The 14,379-nt window shown below is 37.3% G+C and overlaps 1 protein-coding gene across 3 annotated transcripts in view; it reads left to right on the top strand.

Moving 5' to 3' along the window:
* The first annotated feature begins 443 nt into the window (after window positions 1-443).
* Window positions 444-14,379, top strand: part of LOC142337472 (uncharacterized) — a 67,164-nt gene continuing 53,228 nt past the window's right edge. For all 3 annotated transcript variants that reach the window (XM_075386717.1, XM_075386719.1, XM_075386718.1), the window contains exons 1-2: window positions 444-457; window positions 9,083-9,206. In XM_075386717.1, the coding sequence (XP_075242832.1) occupies window positions 9,095-9,206 (112 nt within the window). In that variant the 5' untranslated portion in view covers window positions 444-457; window positions 9,083-9,094. The remainder of the gene's footprint in view (window positions 458-9,082; window positions 9,207-14,379) is intronic.

A 14,379-nucleotide genomic window follows, 5' to 3' on the forward strand; every position in this document is an offset into this window, starting at 1 on the left:
AGAACGAAATTGCTCTTGAACTACCTTTCTGGAGTTGTGAATTATTATGGGAAGACCCTAAACAAAATTACACTACTGAAAATATACTGGAATCTTTTCACAAATCATTATGTGGAAGAGAATAAATGCACATGGAGAGGGATTTGCAGATGTGGAAACTGAAACATATTAAAGAAGATAAAACTGATCTGAACTGTAAATTGGGTGGAAACCCAAGAGTCTTACTCTAAATCAAGCACTACTACTACTATAGGCGCCTCTAAAAAGATAGAAAAAGGCATAAGCAAATTAGGAAGACAGATATCATACTTTTGTTCCTTGAAGGATTAATAGATCAATGTCCCTGCAGGCCAGTAGTGCTAATTTTCATGCATTTTCCGGTTTTCCAGAGAACTGGAGGGTCTTCTGAAACGAATTCAAGGTTTCCGGAAGAGGTTGTTACATAAACTTATTAAATAGACTCCGAACAAACTTACAAACTGTGTGATTTCAGATCATTTGAAGCTGAGAACTATATCAATAAGACCACCGGTACCAGTTATTGGTTCCAACGGTTTATATCTATCTTTCCTTCAAGCCCCGTCCGTTCCTAGCGTGGACGGGTGAATAAAAGAAGACTGAATGCGATTTCATATTTTTACAACTTCCAAGACCAGAAACATAATTTTTGCAGATTCCCAATTGAAACATCTCCGATTTCCAAATTTTAACATCCTATCTATCACTTCCAGGAGCGCAAATTCGACATCTTTCAGAATTCTTACCGGAAAAAAGGCAATAAGACAATATAGTTTTATTCATTGGCGGAAACGACATCTTCACCGGCTCAACACCATCGAACAAAGAACCAGAAGAAACAGCTGAAGAACTTGCCTTACTAGCCGAAGAACTTGTGCCCCTTGCGACAGAGAAAGTATTTGTAATTGGCATCCCATCACGAGGAAGCGACAGTGCGAGTAAAAAGAAGCCCAAAGCAACAAACGAATTCATCAACAAATTACAAAAAAAGAGTAAAAAGTGGGAATACAGAGACATCACTGAAGAAGTTTATTCCCCGGAATTACACCTGAGTAACGACGCCGTCCACCTCAACGGGAAGGCCCTTGGAGGAATCTGCTCCATATTAAAGAACAAAATCCTACACACAAATTTCAGCGCAAACATAGACAAAAAAGAGCATCCAAAGGAATACCACTGTGCTGGGAACTGCGAGTGTGGTTCGTACAACCCCACGAATTACCAACGGTACCAGTAATTGGTTCCAAAGGTAAATAAGTTTTTCTTTCCCCAATTTATTAGTTCCACCCGTTTAAACTTCGAATTTTTCTATAAATCACACACACAACGGAATGAGTTCCAAAACATCTGGTAAACAAATTCAATTAGAGGGTATGAGTATCCAATGTGAAACCTGTTCTAAGCCAATTGGTAAAAAAGAGGCAATCTTCCGTTGCGTATGCTGTGCAACAATCATGCACATGTCCCCAAGCTGCACAAAACTTAGCATCGAAATAATAAATGCACTTCAACAGGTCAATCAAAACGTTCTGCTTCTATGCAACGCTTCCGTACAGCAGAACAAACGTGATGTGATTCTGGACATCATAAAAAGTCCACCACAAAAACAGAACAATCTAGTAATAAAAGATGACATTCAAACCACAATCAAAGAAACTATTAGCAGCAAAATAAATGAAATTGAGAATAAACTGCCAACAGCTAACAACAACATTGAAAAAAACCACACAGTAAAGGCTAGAACTACAAATGACCTGGCAATCAGAATAAGAGCAATAGATGAAAGTAAGAAAGAAACCGCTCGTGAAAGAGCTGAAGAAGATATACAAGAAATACAGTCAATCCTCAAATTCCTCAAGCTAGACTGCCAAATTCCGGACTGCAGGCGCATGGGTGCTTTCAAAGATGGAAGGCATCGTACCATTCTTGCAACCATACCATGCATGTATGACAAACGCATCTTACTACTCTCACTCTCAAGATTGAAACGATATAGCAAAACAGTGTACATTAGCAAAGACTACTCCCTACAAGAAGAAGAGCAACTGAATAACTGTCTGAAAAAGCGAAAAGACTTAATAGACGCAGGTTTCCCCAGAAAAAACTTGAAAGTAATGAATCTGACATTATACGAAAAACAAGATGAAAATTGGGTCGAGTACTTAGACAATGCTCGGTATACCACCTGACTCGCAAAAAATACAGACAAAAAACAAGAGGTATCAATTCTACCGTTTAATTTACATAGTTTCATTGATCTACCACGAAGATTTGCATTTGCAAACGCTATTGTCCCCTACAATCCAGACATTCTTTGCCTAACCGAGACATGGCTCACAGAAGAAGTTCCAAACGAAGAACTCTTTCTCAAAAATTATGTCATTCACAGAAATGACAGAACTTCAAAATGCGGTGTCTCAAAACATGGAGGTGTTCTAGTGGCGGTAAAAGACAACATTCAATCTAAAGAATTGTTCGTTAAGAACACATGGGAGGGTTGCCTAATCGTAAAAATTAACACTAAAACTGACTCAATCCTAATTGTCTGCATTTACAACCCACCTAAAGGCAGCCCATACAGATGGTGCAAGCAGAAGTTTGAAGACCTCACACAAACGCTAAAGTTTTTAGAGAAGAAAACAAAGCCAAAATCAGTCATCATTACAGGAGATCTCAACTTCTCAACCACTGACTGGAAACAAATTTCGTCACCAGATGAACTTGACAACACCGGGCTCAACTATTTCGTAGATGAAAATTTTGAACAAATGCTAAACTTCACTGACCTTTTGGGGTACAAAAAACAGCTAGATGTCTTCCTAACAAACGAACCACAATTTTGGATCAATTAGAAAATCGAAACCAAAATTAGTAATAACTATGCCCTCAACAACAAAAAATGCTCAGATCATTACGCTTACATAACACGATACGAATGCAACTACGATCAAGCGACCGATCGCAGCAGACCAAAATCGCTTACAAAAGAATATATTGGATTAAATTCAACTGCAACATCTCAAAAAACCCATTTAACCCCTATTGTTACATTAACGTTGACGAACTTCATAAAACAGTGGTATGAATGGTTCAATCGCCTTTTCGATCAAAATGTCCCAAGAGTAACTCAGCACAGATCACAGCTCCCCCCGTGGGTGTCAAAAAGCACATCCCATGATATGAAAAAACTATCAACTTTGAAACGAAAAGCAATTGCCCATCCAAGTCCTGCTCCAAGCACACTAAACAAAATAGATTGTCTCGAAGAAAAAGTCAACACACTTTGTAAAAACGATCAAGTCATCTATGAAAGCGAGATTTTCGCAACACGTCAATTCAGCGTTATTCAAAAATATTTACGATCAATTAAAAAAGTCACACCATTCCCAAGCGAGATGCACCTAAATGAACAAACTGCTAACACCAATGAAGAGAAAGCCGAGTTGTTCAATTTATTTTTCCAGAGTGTTTTCAATTCAAAAATATCAAATGTTGAGAACCAGTTCAATTTTGAAGAAAAAGATCTTAATCGCTTTGATATTTCAGAAAAAGAAATTGAAAGTATACTAAACAAACTTGATACTAGTAAAGCCAACGGCCCTGACGATATAAGTAACCTGTTTCTGAAAAATCTATCAAAAACAATAAGCAGATCCTTACTTCTACTTTTTCAAACATTCATTAACAAAGGTAAATTTCCAGCATATTGGAAACAAAGTGACATAACACCAATACACAAAGAGGGCGATAAAGCCGCAATCAAAATGTATAGACCAATTAATTGCCTATGTGGCCTCTCAAAAGTTTTCGAGAAACTTATTTTCAACAAACTCTATGAGCACGTTAAAGGAACACTTCACGATTCCCAGTTTGATTTTCGGCCTCAACGTTCAGCAATTATTCAAATGTTATCCTTTCTAGACCAACTGTACAAAGAAGTCGACTCAATTGCACATGATGAACTTTTCGTTTTCTACCTAGATTTCCAGAAAGCGTTTGATACAGTACCCCACCACCGCGTTGTTGCAAAACTGTCGGAATCAGGGATCGGGGGAAAAGCGCTCAGATTAATAGCCAACTACTGTGACGACAGAAAACAACGTGTTCGCATTGGAACCTCAATGTCGAGCCTTCGTGACGTCACTAGCGGCGTACCGCAAGGTTCAATCCTGGGGCCACTACTTTTTCTCGTCTACATAAATGATTTACCACAAAAAAATCGAATACAGCCAAACCTACGGTTATGCAGATGATTACAAATTGCTCTCTAATAACAAACATGAACTTCAAACTGATCTCCAGAAATTAAATGAATGGTGCAATAACAATGAAATGCGCCTCCATGAAAACAAATGCAAGATCCTCTGTTTCAAGAAAAAGTCACTCTTTACAATAAAAAATGAAACTGTCAACATCTCGTCTCATCAAAAAGATCTCGGAATACAAGTTTGTGATAACCTCACTTGGCATCAAAACGCAAGCACACGAGCCTCGAAAACTCTTAAAGCACTTTGGTACCTCAGAAGAAATCTTCACCACAAAACTCTCCCTCAAGTTAAATTAAACGCATACACGGGTTACATTGTACCAATTATATCCTACGCCTGCCAAGTGTGGTATCCGTCTAAATGCGATCTAGTACTCATCGAAAGAATCCAAAAAAGTGCGACGAAATGGATAATAGGTTCTTCTCTCACATATAAGGAGCGTTTAATCAAACTGAAAATTCGACCTCTGTCTTTTTACTTCGAACTTCACAGCTTATTACTACTATGTGATCTCATAATCAATAAATACAACATTGCCATAGAAACGTTTATACATTTCAACAACAATAATCGGACGAGACAAGGCGCGAAATGTGAAATCAAACTTACGAAAAAAGGATTATTCAAAATCGACGAAAATTTCTGGTCGAGAACAGCCTATCTCTATAATAGAAATTTGCAAAACCTCCACAAGAGGGATACTTATGGTTAGGGCAAATTCGGAATAACCCTAAAAATACAAGAACATGGACAAAATCGAAAAATCCGGAATAGGAATGTTTTTAAGTAAATTGATAACAGATGTAAATATGTGTTGTAAATAGGCTAAATATTGTATATAAGGAAAAATTTTCGATTGAATTTTTTAGAATGTTTCCTAGAATTGTTTTAATTGTCATCTCAGACAAATGTAAATACATATTCATTTTATCTTTTAACAATTTGTAAAACAGTTTTAACCTGACGATGAACGTAAAGTTCGAAAACGTTTGTTTTAAGTATTGGAAGTAATTTTAATTTGACAAATTGGTTTCTTTTACTCTATAATATTGTCAACAAACAGACAGACCTTACAGACAACAAAAATATAAAATATCGGATCAGCGAAATTTATTGGAAATTCTTTTTTAGAAGTTTTAACGAAATTGACATGTGCACTTGGAGAATTTGCTGCCTGTGCAAAAACTAACCCCATTTCGAAAATATCTCATTTATAACGATCAACAAGGGTGCTTCAACCCGTGCATTGCAGAAGCCTGAACTACTACTACTACTAAGGTGTAGATTAAATAAAAGTTTTGGTGTACATTATAATGACGAGTTAAATATTCAACTGCATATCAAAATTTGTTGACCACCTTTATTTTTTGTGCATACCTGATGATCCGGTACTCTAAGCCTCAACAAGACTTTTTAAAATAACCAAATATTGAAAAATCAAAAACTCCAAACTATTACCAGAAAATCACCTAGAAAATAACAAAAAATAAAACAAAAATAGCATGTATCAGAAACGGTCATGGAAAACCAGCTGGATTAAAATAACAATTTTTTTCTATATGTAAGGTTATAGTAAACAAAATACAATAATTCTAGTATTTTTAATTCGTCACGAATGTCTATTCACATCTCATATAATGTCTATTCAATCTAAACAAGTCCTACAGGTCTGTTTAAATAACAACGTAAATCTCTGACTCTGTTTTCTGTTACTGTTTTGTGACTGTTAGTTCGCTTATGCACAAACTTGAACGCAATATCTAATTTGTTAGACTGGAACCTTCGAAGAGGCTACGAAAAACCAGTAGATGTAAATTGAAAATACGTGTTCTAAAAATGGCTGGAGAGCAACAAAAAAGCTGCATAATTTTTTTGGTTTTTCATAAAGGTTTATTGCTTTCAATCTCTATTCGGTCCACGTGACATATTGCTCAGTTGCTTCACAACTGATATTTTAAACGTTTACGATCTCTATATTGTTGAGCTGTCGAAACTCCTAATCCTTTCTATTAATAAAATGTTCTGTAAAGATTATTTGAATCTGCTGTGCGTTCAATAACTTTGCGTGAAGCAAACTCACCGTGTCTCAAAGAGTATGTATAGGATACGCAAAAGTTTCTTCTAAGATTGACAGACATCCCTTGTACAGGCTTTGTTCTATTTTTCAAACCAATCTTTGAAAAAAAACTGATCCGAGAATTAGTCACAATAAGGAATGAAGTTGAATGTTTCCCGTAACAAAAAAATTTTCAACGAAACTCGTTCAGCTTGATTTTCAAAGAAACTCGTTCAACAGAATAGATCCTGATATTCCTACACTGTCCTCTCTTTAAATTATTTAGTGCTTTGAACGTTTCGTGCAAAAGGTTTCCTAGGCTTAAGTCTATTTCAAAGTGTTGTGTTCCTCTGATTAATTGCTCTCAAATGAAGTTTGTAGCAATTACATTAGTCCTGTCGGTCTTTTTTTATGCGACTTTTCGCTTGACCGATTTTTCGTCTGACGCTTTTTGACTTTTCGTCCTCAAAAATGGGATAAACAGGCAGCGCCCAGTGGGCATTAAGTGCTCTTTGAGTCTTTCAGCTCTGTTTCAGCTCCAACTATTTTGGAGACTTATACTTATGGTGTGAAGGGCAGCGGTTCTTAGAGGTTCACACCCCTCTGTTGTCCCCCACCCCAGTGTTGCCTCCACCCCCACCGCGCTGTTGCCCCCCAGCCCCGTGTCGCCCCCCATCAGCCCACGGTGCACCCCCGTCGCTAGCTACTGACGAAGCTAACCGCTCGCCGGTCGTTTGAGAGCAATTCGCCCGACGTTAGCTCATTCAAAGTGTTGTGTTCCTCTGATTAATTGCTCTCAAATGAAGTTTGTAGCAATTACATTAGTCCTGTTGGTCTTTTTTTATGCGACTTTTCGCTTGACCGATTTTTCGTCTGACGCTTTTTGACTTTTCGTCCTCAAAAACGGGATAAACAGGCAGCGCCCAGTGGGCATTAAGTGCTCTTTGAGTCTTTCAGCTCTGTTTCAGCTCCAACTATTTTGGAGACTTATTCTTATGGTGTGAAGGGCAGCGGTTCTTAGAGGTTCACACCCCCCCCCCCTGTTGTCCCCCACCCCAGTGTTGCCTCCACCCCCACCGCGCTGTTGCCCCCCCCCCAGCCCCGTGTCGCCCCCCATCAGCCCACGGTGCACCCCCGTCGCTAGCTACTGACGAAGCTAACCGCTCGCCGGTCGTTTGAGAGCAATTCGCCCGACGTTAGTCGGTTTTGTTTAGCTTTGTTCAAATCGGCAGTATAGTACAGAAGCGGCATGCAGACGATGGGTCCGCTGACGGCAAACTAACGGAACTCCGAGGTTTATTTGATCGCCGTTGTCTCAGTGGTAAGCTTTACGGATATCTTGTGAACGGTCATTAATGGCAGTTCGTGGTGAAAGAGTCGAAACTGGAAGAGGCGAGAATAATCTTTGCCAATACTTATTTCGAGATCACCAGTCACACGTGTTTTAGGCTCCGTGATTGGTGATAGCTCATCGTGCTCTGATTTCGCACTTGCTTTCTCGCGTAAATATACGTCTATGAAACTCCCTTCATTTGCGCAAACTTCGCCGTAGAATGTTTACGGCTGCTCAACCAAGGGCGTCCAACAGAATCTTGAGTAACTCAACCGAAAAACGCCCGGCTTAACCGACGCCTTAACAGCCGTAGAAACAACTCTGAATGAGGAACTTATACCAGCTATAACCGGTCTCGAACCCTCGGATGGAACCCTTCGGAGTATTTACGCCCTACCCTTGCGCCTGGGTTGGTTGTATATAGTTAACCCGACTGCAAGTACAAGTTATTACTTCGACTCGATTGACATTGCCAACCCGCTAAGCAACCATGACCCAGGAACAGGATATTAATAATTGCAACAGGATTGTTTGCAACAGGATTTTAATAAAGCCCGAATTGACTACCTCCTATTTGTTTAACTAATTTTATTAGACAATGCTAAAAGCAGCTACTTGATTCAGCTTAGGTCAATGATCTTCGATATAAATCCACTGTGTTTACCTTCTGTTTGACGATGCTATGAGCATGTATTTTTGCGGTAAATTTACATGCGCTGCTGTGATGTTTCATAGTGGGGGCTCAATGTTCCATAGGGTGGATCGCACCTACGTTTTATACCATGTTTGTATCTTTTGCTACTCTTGAGTATAACCTTGAATAACTTTAATTCTACTTTGAGAATTATTGCGTCATTTGTTATCTACTCGCAATATTTTTTTAACTACTTTGTGTTTTTTCGATTGTACAATAATTGGAGACCGATCCTAGTTGTTTTCGAGCTACTGTTCCCGATAATAGTGTGTTGTGTTTTCTAATTTTGACAATGTTTTGCGCATTTGGCAATTTGGAAAACGTTAATTGTTTGCCTTTCGAGTGTCAAATTATTTGTTGCTGAGAAGGTTAGTCATCGCCTTCATTACCCAGGAATGACACCAACGAAAAATCCCAAATATTTTTACGGTAATGGAGTTTATGGTGTCGTGTCAAATGACAGACGTGTCAAAATCTGATTGGCTGAGAACTTGCCAACAACATAATCTTATGCGCACCATTAACGGACAATCAACTTTGTCTAATTTTTTGAAAGAAAATTTAATGCATATGACCATGCCTCGCGCAATGGTCATGTTTCATCGGGACTTCATATAAAACTATTAAAATCGTGCCCTACTTCGCTTTGAGGAGGGGGTTGGGGGCTCTATATAAAGAAAGAGCGAAAGCTTTATAATTTGTCTCATATCTTCAGAACGCGATGAATGATGACTAGAGACGCAGATGAAAGCAACGATGATGAATTTCAATCGAAAAGGACCAAAAAGAAGAAGAAAGAGCGAAATCGCAAACCTACGAAGGGACACAAGTCGCATGGTAATTTTGTTAAAAATTAACCTTTTCAGCCTGTGTGAGAGTCTGTGTGAGAGTCCTGATTCCCTTTGTTCCAGCATATTTTGTCGCTCAGAAAACAAAGTCATTTTGAAATTTTTGAAGTGTATTGCAAGTTCTGAACGTTTAAAATTTTAGCGAATTCTGCTTTTTTGGAAATTTAGTGTTTTTCTGCTGGTTTTGCTGGGGGCTCACAAAAATGCTCCAGTAACATGTAAATTTATGATAGTTTCTTTTCTCAATGTAAAACTAAACACGAATTCTTAATTGAATGTACACTTTTTTCTTTTGTCCTATAAATTTGAATGGTCAACAATTTTCTCGTCTCCATAGGCTCACAAATTTGATAATTCATTTTTCTGTGAGCGTACATGTTCCTGAGGTCATTAACTCATCTTTCTGAACTAATCAATAATTAATTTAGTTTTTTTCGAAACTATTGAAGTTTTGTTCATATGTCTGTTTGAATGGTGAAGGCAGATCTATGTTGGCGCACGTATCTCTGTTGGATTCATGAATTCACAAAATTGTAACGAAAAATTTATCTTTTGTGGGGGTTTTGAAGAGTCAATGAGTTTTTCTATGGCTCTGAGATTTAAAGTTGATTGATTTTTTTTCAAGGGTGACGCGCCGATTTGCATAGGGGGACTTGAAGTAGAAGAGCGTGGGACGCATAAAGATTTAGGCATCATGGTTAACAGTTCTTGAACATGGACTCCACAGGCCGAATTTCGTTGCGGTAAAGCTATCAAAGCTTTACATTTGATCAGACGTAATATATGTGACTTAGCAGACAGTGATACACGCTTGAATCTCTGCAAGGGCTACATCGTACCGATTTTGTCCTATGGATCAATTTTGTGGAAAACTTCGAAAAACAACCTGAATATTATTGAGATTTTACAAAAGAAAACCTCCAAATGGATTTTAAGATAAATTGGCTATGAAGAAAGACTCCACAAACTGAAGCTAATTCCTGTATCGCTCTATCATGAATTACATGTTCTACTAATCTTGATTTCAATTGTCAAGTTTCGGCTAGACTGGAAATCGAAAGTGAAAATTGTAAAGATTGATAAGAGAAGGTCATCAGTACAATTCAAGTGCAGAGAAATGAAAATTAAGAAAAACAAGCAAGAAGGCGACTTTTGGCTGCGAGCCAGGACCTGTTTGGACGACCTTTTGTTTAACCTGTTTGGACAGTATTTCTGTGTGGATGTGGCCAAGCTTTGCAATTATAAGATGAAACTGTCGAAGGCGTATCTGAGCTATTCCAACCGCAGTTTGCAAGGAGATGGATGTGTTCTTGGCGATTGACATGCAACTGCGCTGATTCAAAAGACCCGAACTGAACTGACTGATAAATTTGATTTGGGAACTTCCCTTGGTTATTCCCTAAATCCTGTGTTATTATTATTTTTATGTTGGCTCAGAGGTTTGCCAACTCTTAGTTTTGAAGAAATAATCGGCCTTATAGATAAAGACGACAAAGAAGTAGTAGTGGTGAAGGTTTAAGGGCAGTGCACCCATTGATTTGCACCCCTTTTGAGTCACTGGTCATTTTAGCTTTAGTCTATTTTGAGTTGAGATCCAATTACAGTTTCCACATATGCAGGCTACTCTCCACTTGCATCTGTGCTCCTCTGAGAAGTAATTCTCGGAGAAGTTCCCGTAGATTTCCATTTAAGTGCGTTTATTTAACTCCGTAATTTTTGTACACCCTGAGTTGGCTGTAGAGCAGTATCTTTTTATGTAAGAAAAAATTGCCTAACGTTTTAGTCAATCGGCTTTTCGGTATGTCGTTCGCCTCTGTTACATTGTCTGGTCGTGTAAACCAGACACTGCCCTTAAACTTTCACCGCTACTACTTTGTCATTTTAATCTATAAGGCCGATTATTTCTTCAAAACTAAGAGTTGGGAGTCCAGTTTTACATATTGCTTTCTGTTTGGCAATGCTAACAAGTACAAGATGTCGTGCATCTCAATGTATAGACAAAGGTAACAATACCCCGAGTCTTTCTTGCTAGGTTATTGAACAGCCAAGTATCAATTGGATGCCATTTTTTAAACACTTTCAGCTTTGGTCTTGCTTTTACGACTAGGCATCCACCCTAGATATGTATCTTTTCACTAGTTTCGATAACGAGGTATACCACTGGTTTAGTAATTCTGTCACGTCTCTATAGCAGAAAGTGTTAAAAGGCTCTTTTTATCATAGTTGAGGCCGTCTCAGTGAGCTCTCTTGTAAGCTAATTTGGAGTTGGTTGTGGTAAAGCTTATTGTGGTTGGTTTTTATTAGTTTGTCTCGTTTTGGGTTGTGATTGTTAGATGATCAGAGCGGGGTTTACCGTTTATGCAGTACTTAGCGTATAGTTCATTGTCAAAATTACATTTAACAACTCCGGTGATCTTGTTAGTATCACCTCCAACTGACTCTGTGATGCTAGTGAAGCAATTTTTTGTAAGGATTCCAGTAGGAGCAGATCAACACTAGCATATCTAAATCTAATAACGTGTTTGCATAATCATTTCTATATTAAAACACTAGTTTTACTACTATGTACCCAGCTGGTGTGTAGGAACTGGGAACGGCCATTGTATAATAATTAACAGTTCATTTGCGGATTTTTGTTTCTCTTACTCTTTTTTTACTCGTATTCTTTACAAGTTTGTATTTATCCTTGTTACAATTAACTTTTGACCCGACTCACAGCTGGATGGAAATGGAGGGTGAATCAAGTCAACTGAAGAAGCAGGTGAATCAATTGCAGAATTCGGTCACAGGTTTGAGCGCAAAAAACAAAGAACAGGAAAGTAAAATAAAAAATCTTGAAAAAATGCAATTTGATATGAATGAGCGCCTCAGAGCACAAGAAAGGTACACGAGCAAAGACTGCCTAATTATCTGCAATCCGCCTTTCGATCCAAGAGATAGCAAAAATGTACTGAAAAATACCTTGAGATTTTTTAGCGATTTTCTGAAAATAAATCTCAGAATCAAAGCATGTCATTTTTTACCGGGAACTGCTAATGGAGATCAATATGACTCGGTTATTTGCAAGTTTGTCTATTTCGACGAGAAAGACAGAGTGTTTGGGGCAAGACGAAAGTTAAAAACTGCAAAAACAGCCTGAATAAAAAACCTATTTTCTTGAATGAACGACTACCAAAGTTTGAAGCTGAACTTAGGGCTGAGGCAAATAGACAGGGCTTCATTACTTCGACAAAAAATTGTTCCGTATCTGTATTGGTGAAGCGAAACAACAGTGATACTGGCTATCACAACATCAATCAAATTAGCGATCTTGAAAATGTCAAAAACCCGATCAAACGAGAAAACCAAAAAAGGAAATACTGCCTCGATGATGACGACAAAGTTGATGATGACAGAGAGAAGTCACCGGACTTAAAAAAATCTTTAAGTGCTGACTGAACAAAAAAAGACGTTTAGTGAACAAACTAAAGAATCTTTTTGTTTTGTGCTAATGTTATTCTGATCTTATTGGAAACATTTTGAGACCCCGTAAAAGAAAAGTATTCAATTAGATACGTCAAAATTTCTAGATTTTTCTTCTTTTCTCAATTGATTTAGATTAATTCTGATTTATTGTAAAACAAAAAATGTGACTGCGATTACGCGTCACATATAAAAATATAAATATAATTATATAAATATTTATAAGTGAAATATAGTAACTGACTGCGATTACGCGTCATTACGACCAAAAATCAATGAAAAAAGAAATTATTCGTACATTAGATTTGATGGCTGCGATAAAGCGCCTATTTAAAATCGAAGATGTCGTTTCTTTTTATTTCTCTCAATGTGAAAACAGGATCACCCAAGATAAATCAAGTATATCAAATTATTGCTGCGATTACGCACTTGAAGTTGTTAAACTTTCTCCAAATACATGATCTTAGCAGAAAAAATTTTATTTTCATCGTTTTCCTGTTTTTTTTTTGTTTTTTTTCTCTTTTTAGGCTATATATTTTTAAATATTTTAACAAAATAAGTACATATTCTGTCTACGATTTAGCTTTTTTTTTTCGAAAAAACAATTTTTTTACTCTGGTAACCAGAGTTGTTTTAACTCTAACGTCATATCCGCTAACAGTTTAAACTTTGCTGCTACACTCCATTGAAGACAACGGTCGTCCCGTTTTTCTTCCACTTGTACATATCATTTTAGTACAAAATGCAAAAGCTCTTCATGCTTCAAAATATATGATCTATATACAAAAATTTAGATCAGCTTCAAATTCTAGTAAACAGTTTAGATAGTCTACCCTTAGCCGTTTGTTTAACAGAAACATGGATAAACGAAGAGTATGACACTGCTTGTTTGCAACTAGATGGTTATCAAAAAATCGTCACAGTCAGTAGGGGTGTAAAACGAAATCGAGGAGTTGGTATTTTTTGAAAAATAAAATAAAGATCGAAACAGTAAGCAAGTACACCAGCAATGAGTGCCAAATTTTGACACTGAAGTTTTGCTATAATAATTTGAAAGTTTTTTTAACTACAATATACGTCAAACAAAACACGTCCAACGAAAAACTAAGCACAAGCTTAGGAAACCATTTTGAGAAAGTTGTTATTCCGGAAGACTATATGTCAGTTATATGTGGTGATTTCAATATAAATCATCACACCGTTTCTTAAAAGTTGAAAACATTGCAAGAAGCCTTGCTGTCTTTTGATCTGCATTATGCAGAAAATGCGAACTGCACTAGAGAAACAAAGACTAGTAATTCTTGTATTGATGCCGTGTATTCCAACGCAAAAATTGATCTGAAAGTGTCACAAACTACGCTAACAGATCATTATACGCTCTTTTTTGGATTCTCGGGACACAAATTGAAACATTCAGAAAAAGAAAATGATGATGATCGTATGATTAAAATGTGGAGAAAACTTAATGACCCAAACGTAATTGTTAATCTTCAGTCTTATATGCAACATGAATTACAGAAGTTTGAACTAACACTTGATCAATTAAGTTCTGAAGAAGCCATGAAAAATTTTCATTTTCTCTTTAATAAATGTGTTGAAAAATTTGTCCCTATAAAAATTTGTAAAGGTGCAAAAAATAAAAAATTGTGGATTGACAACGAAATAAAACATCTAGCTACCAAGAAACGACAACAATACCA

Source organism: Convolutriloba macropyga, chromosome 4, assembly GCF_964194025.1.
Source record: "Convolutriloba macropyga chromosome 4, txConMacr16.3, whole genome shotgun sequence".
NCBI classification, from domain to species: domain Eukaryota; kingdom Metazoa; phylum Xenacoelomorpha; order Acoela; family Convolutidae; genus Convolutriloba; species Convolutriloba macropyga.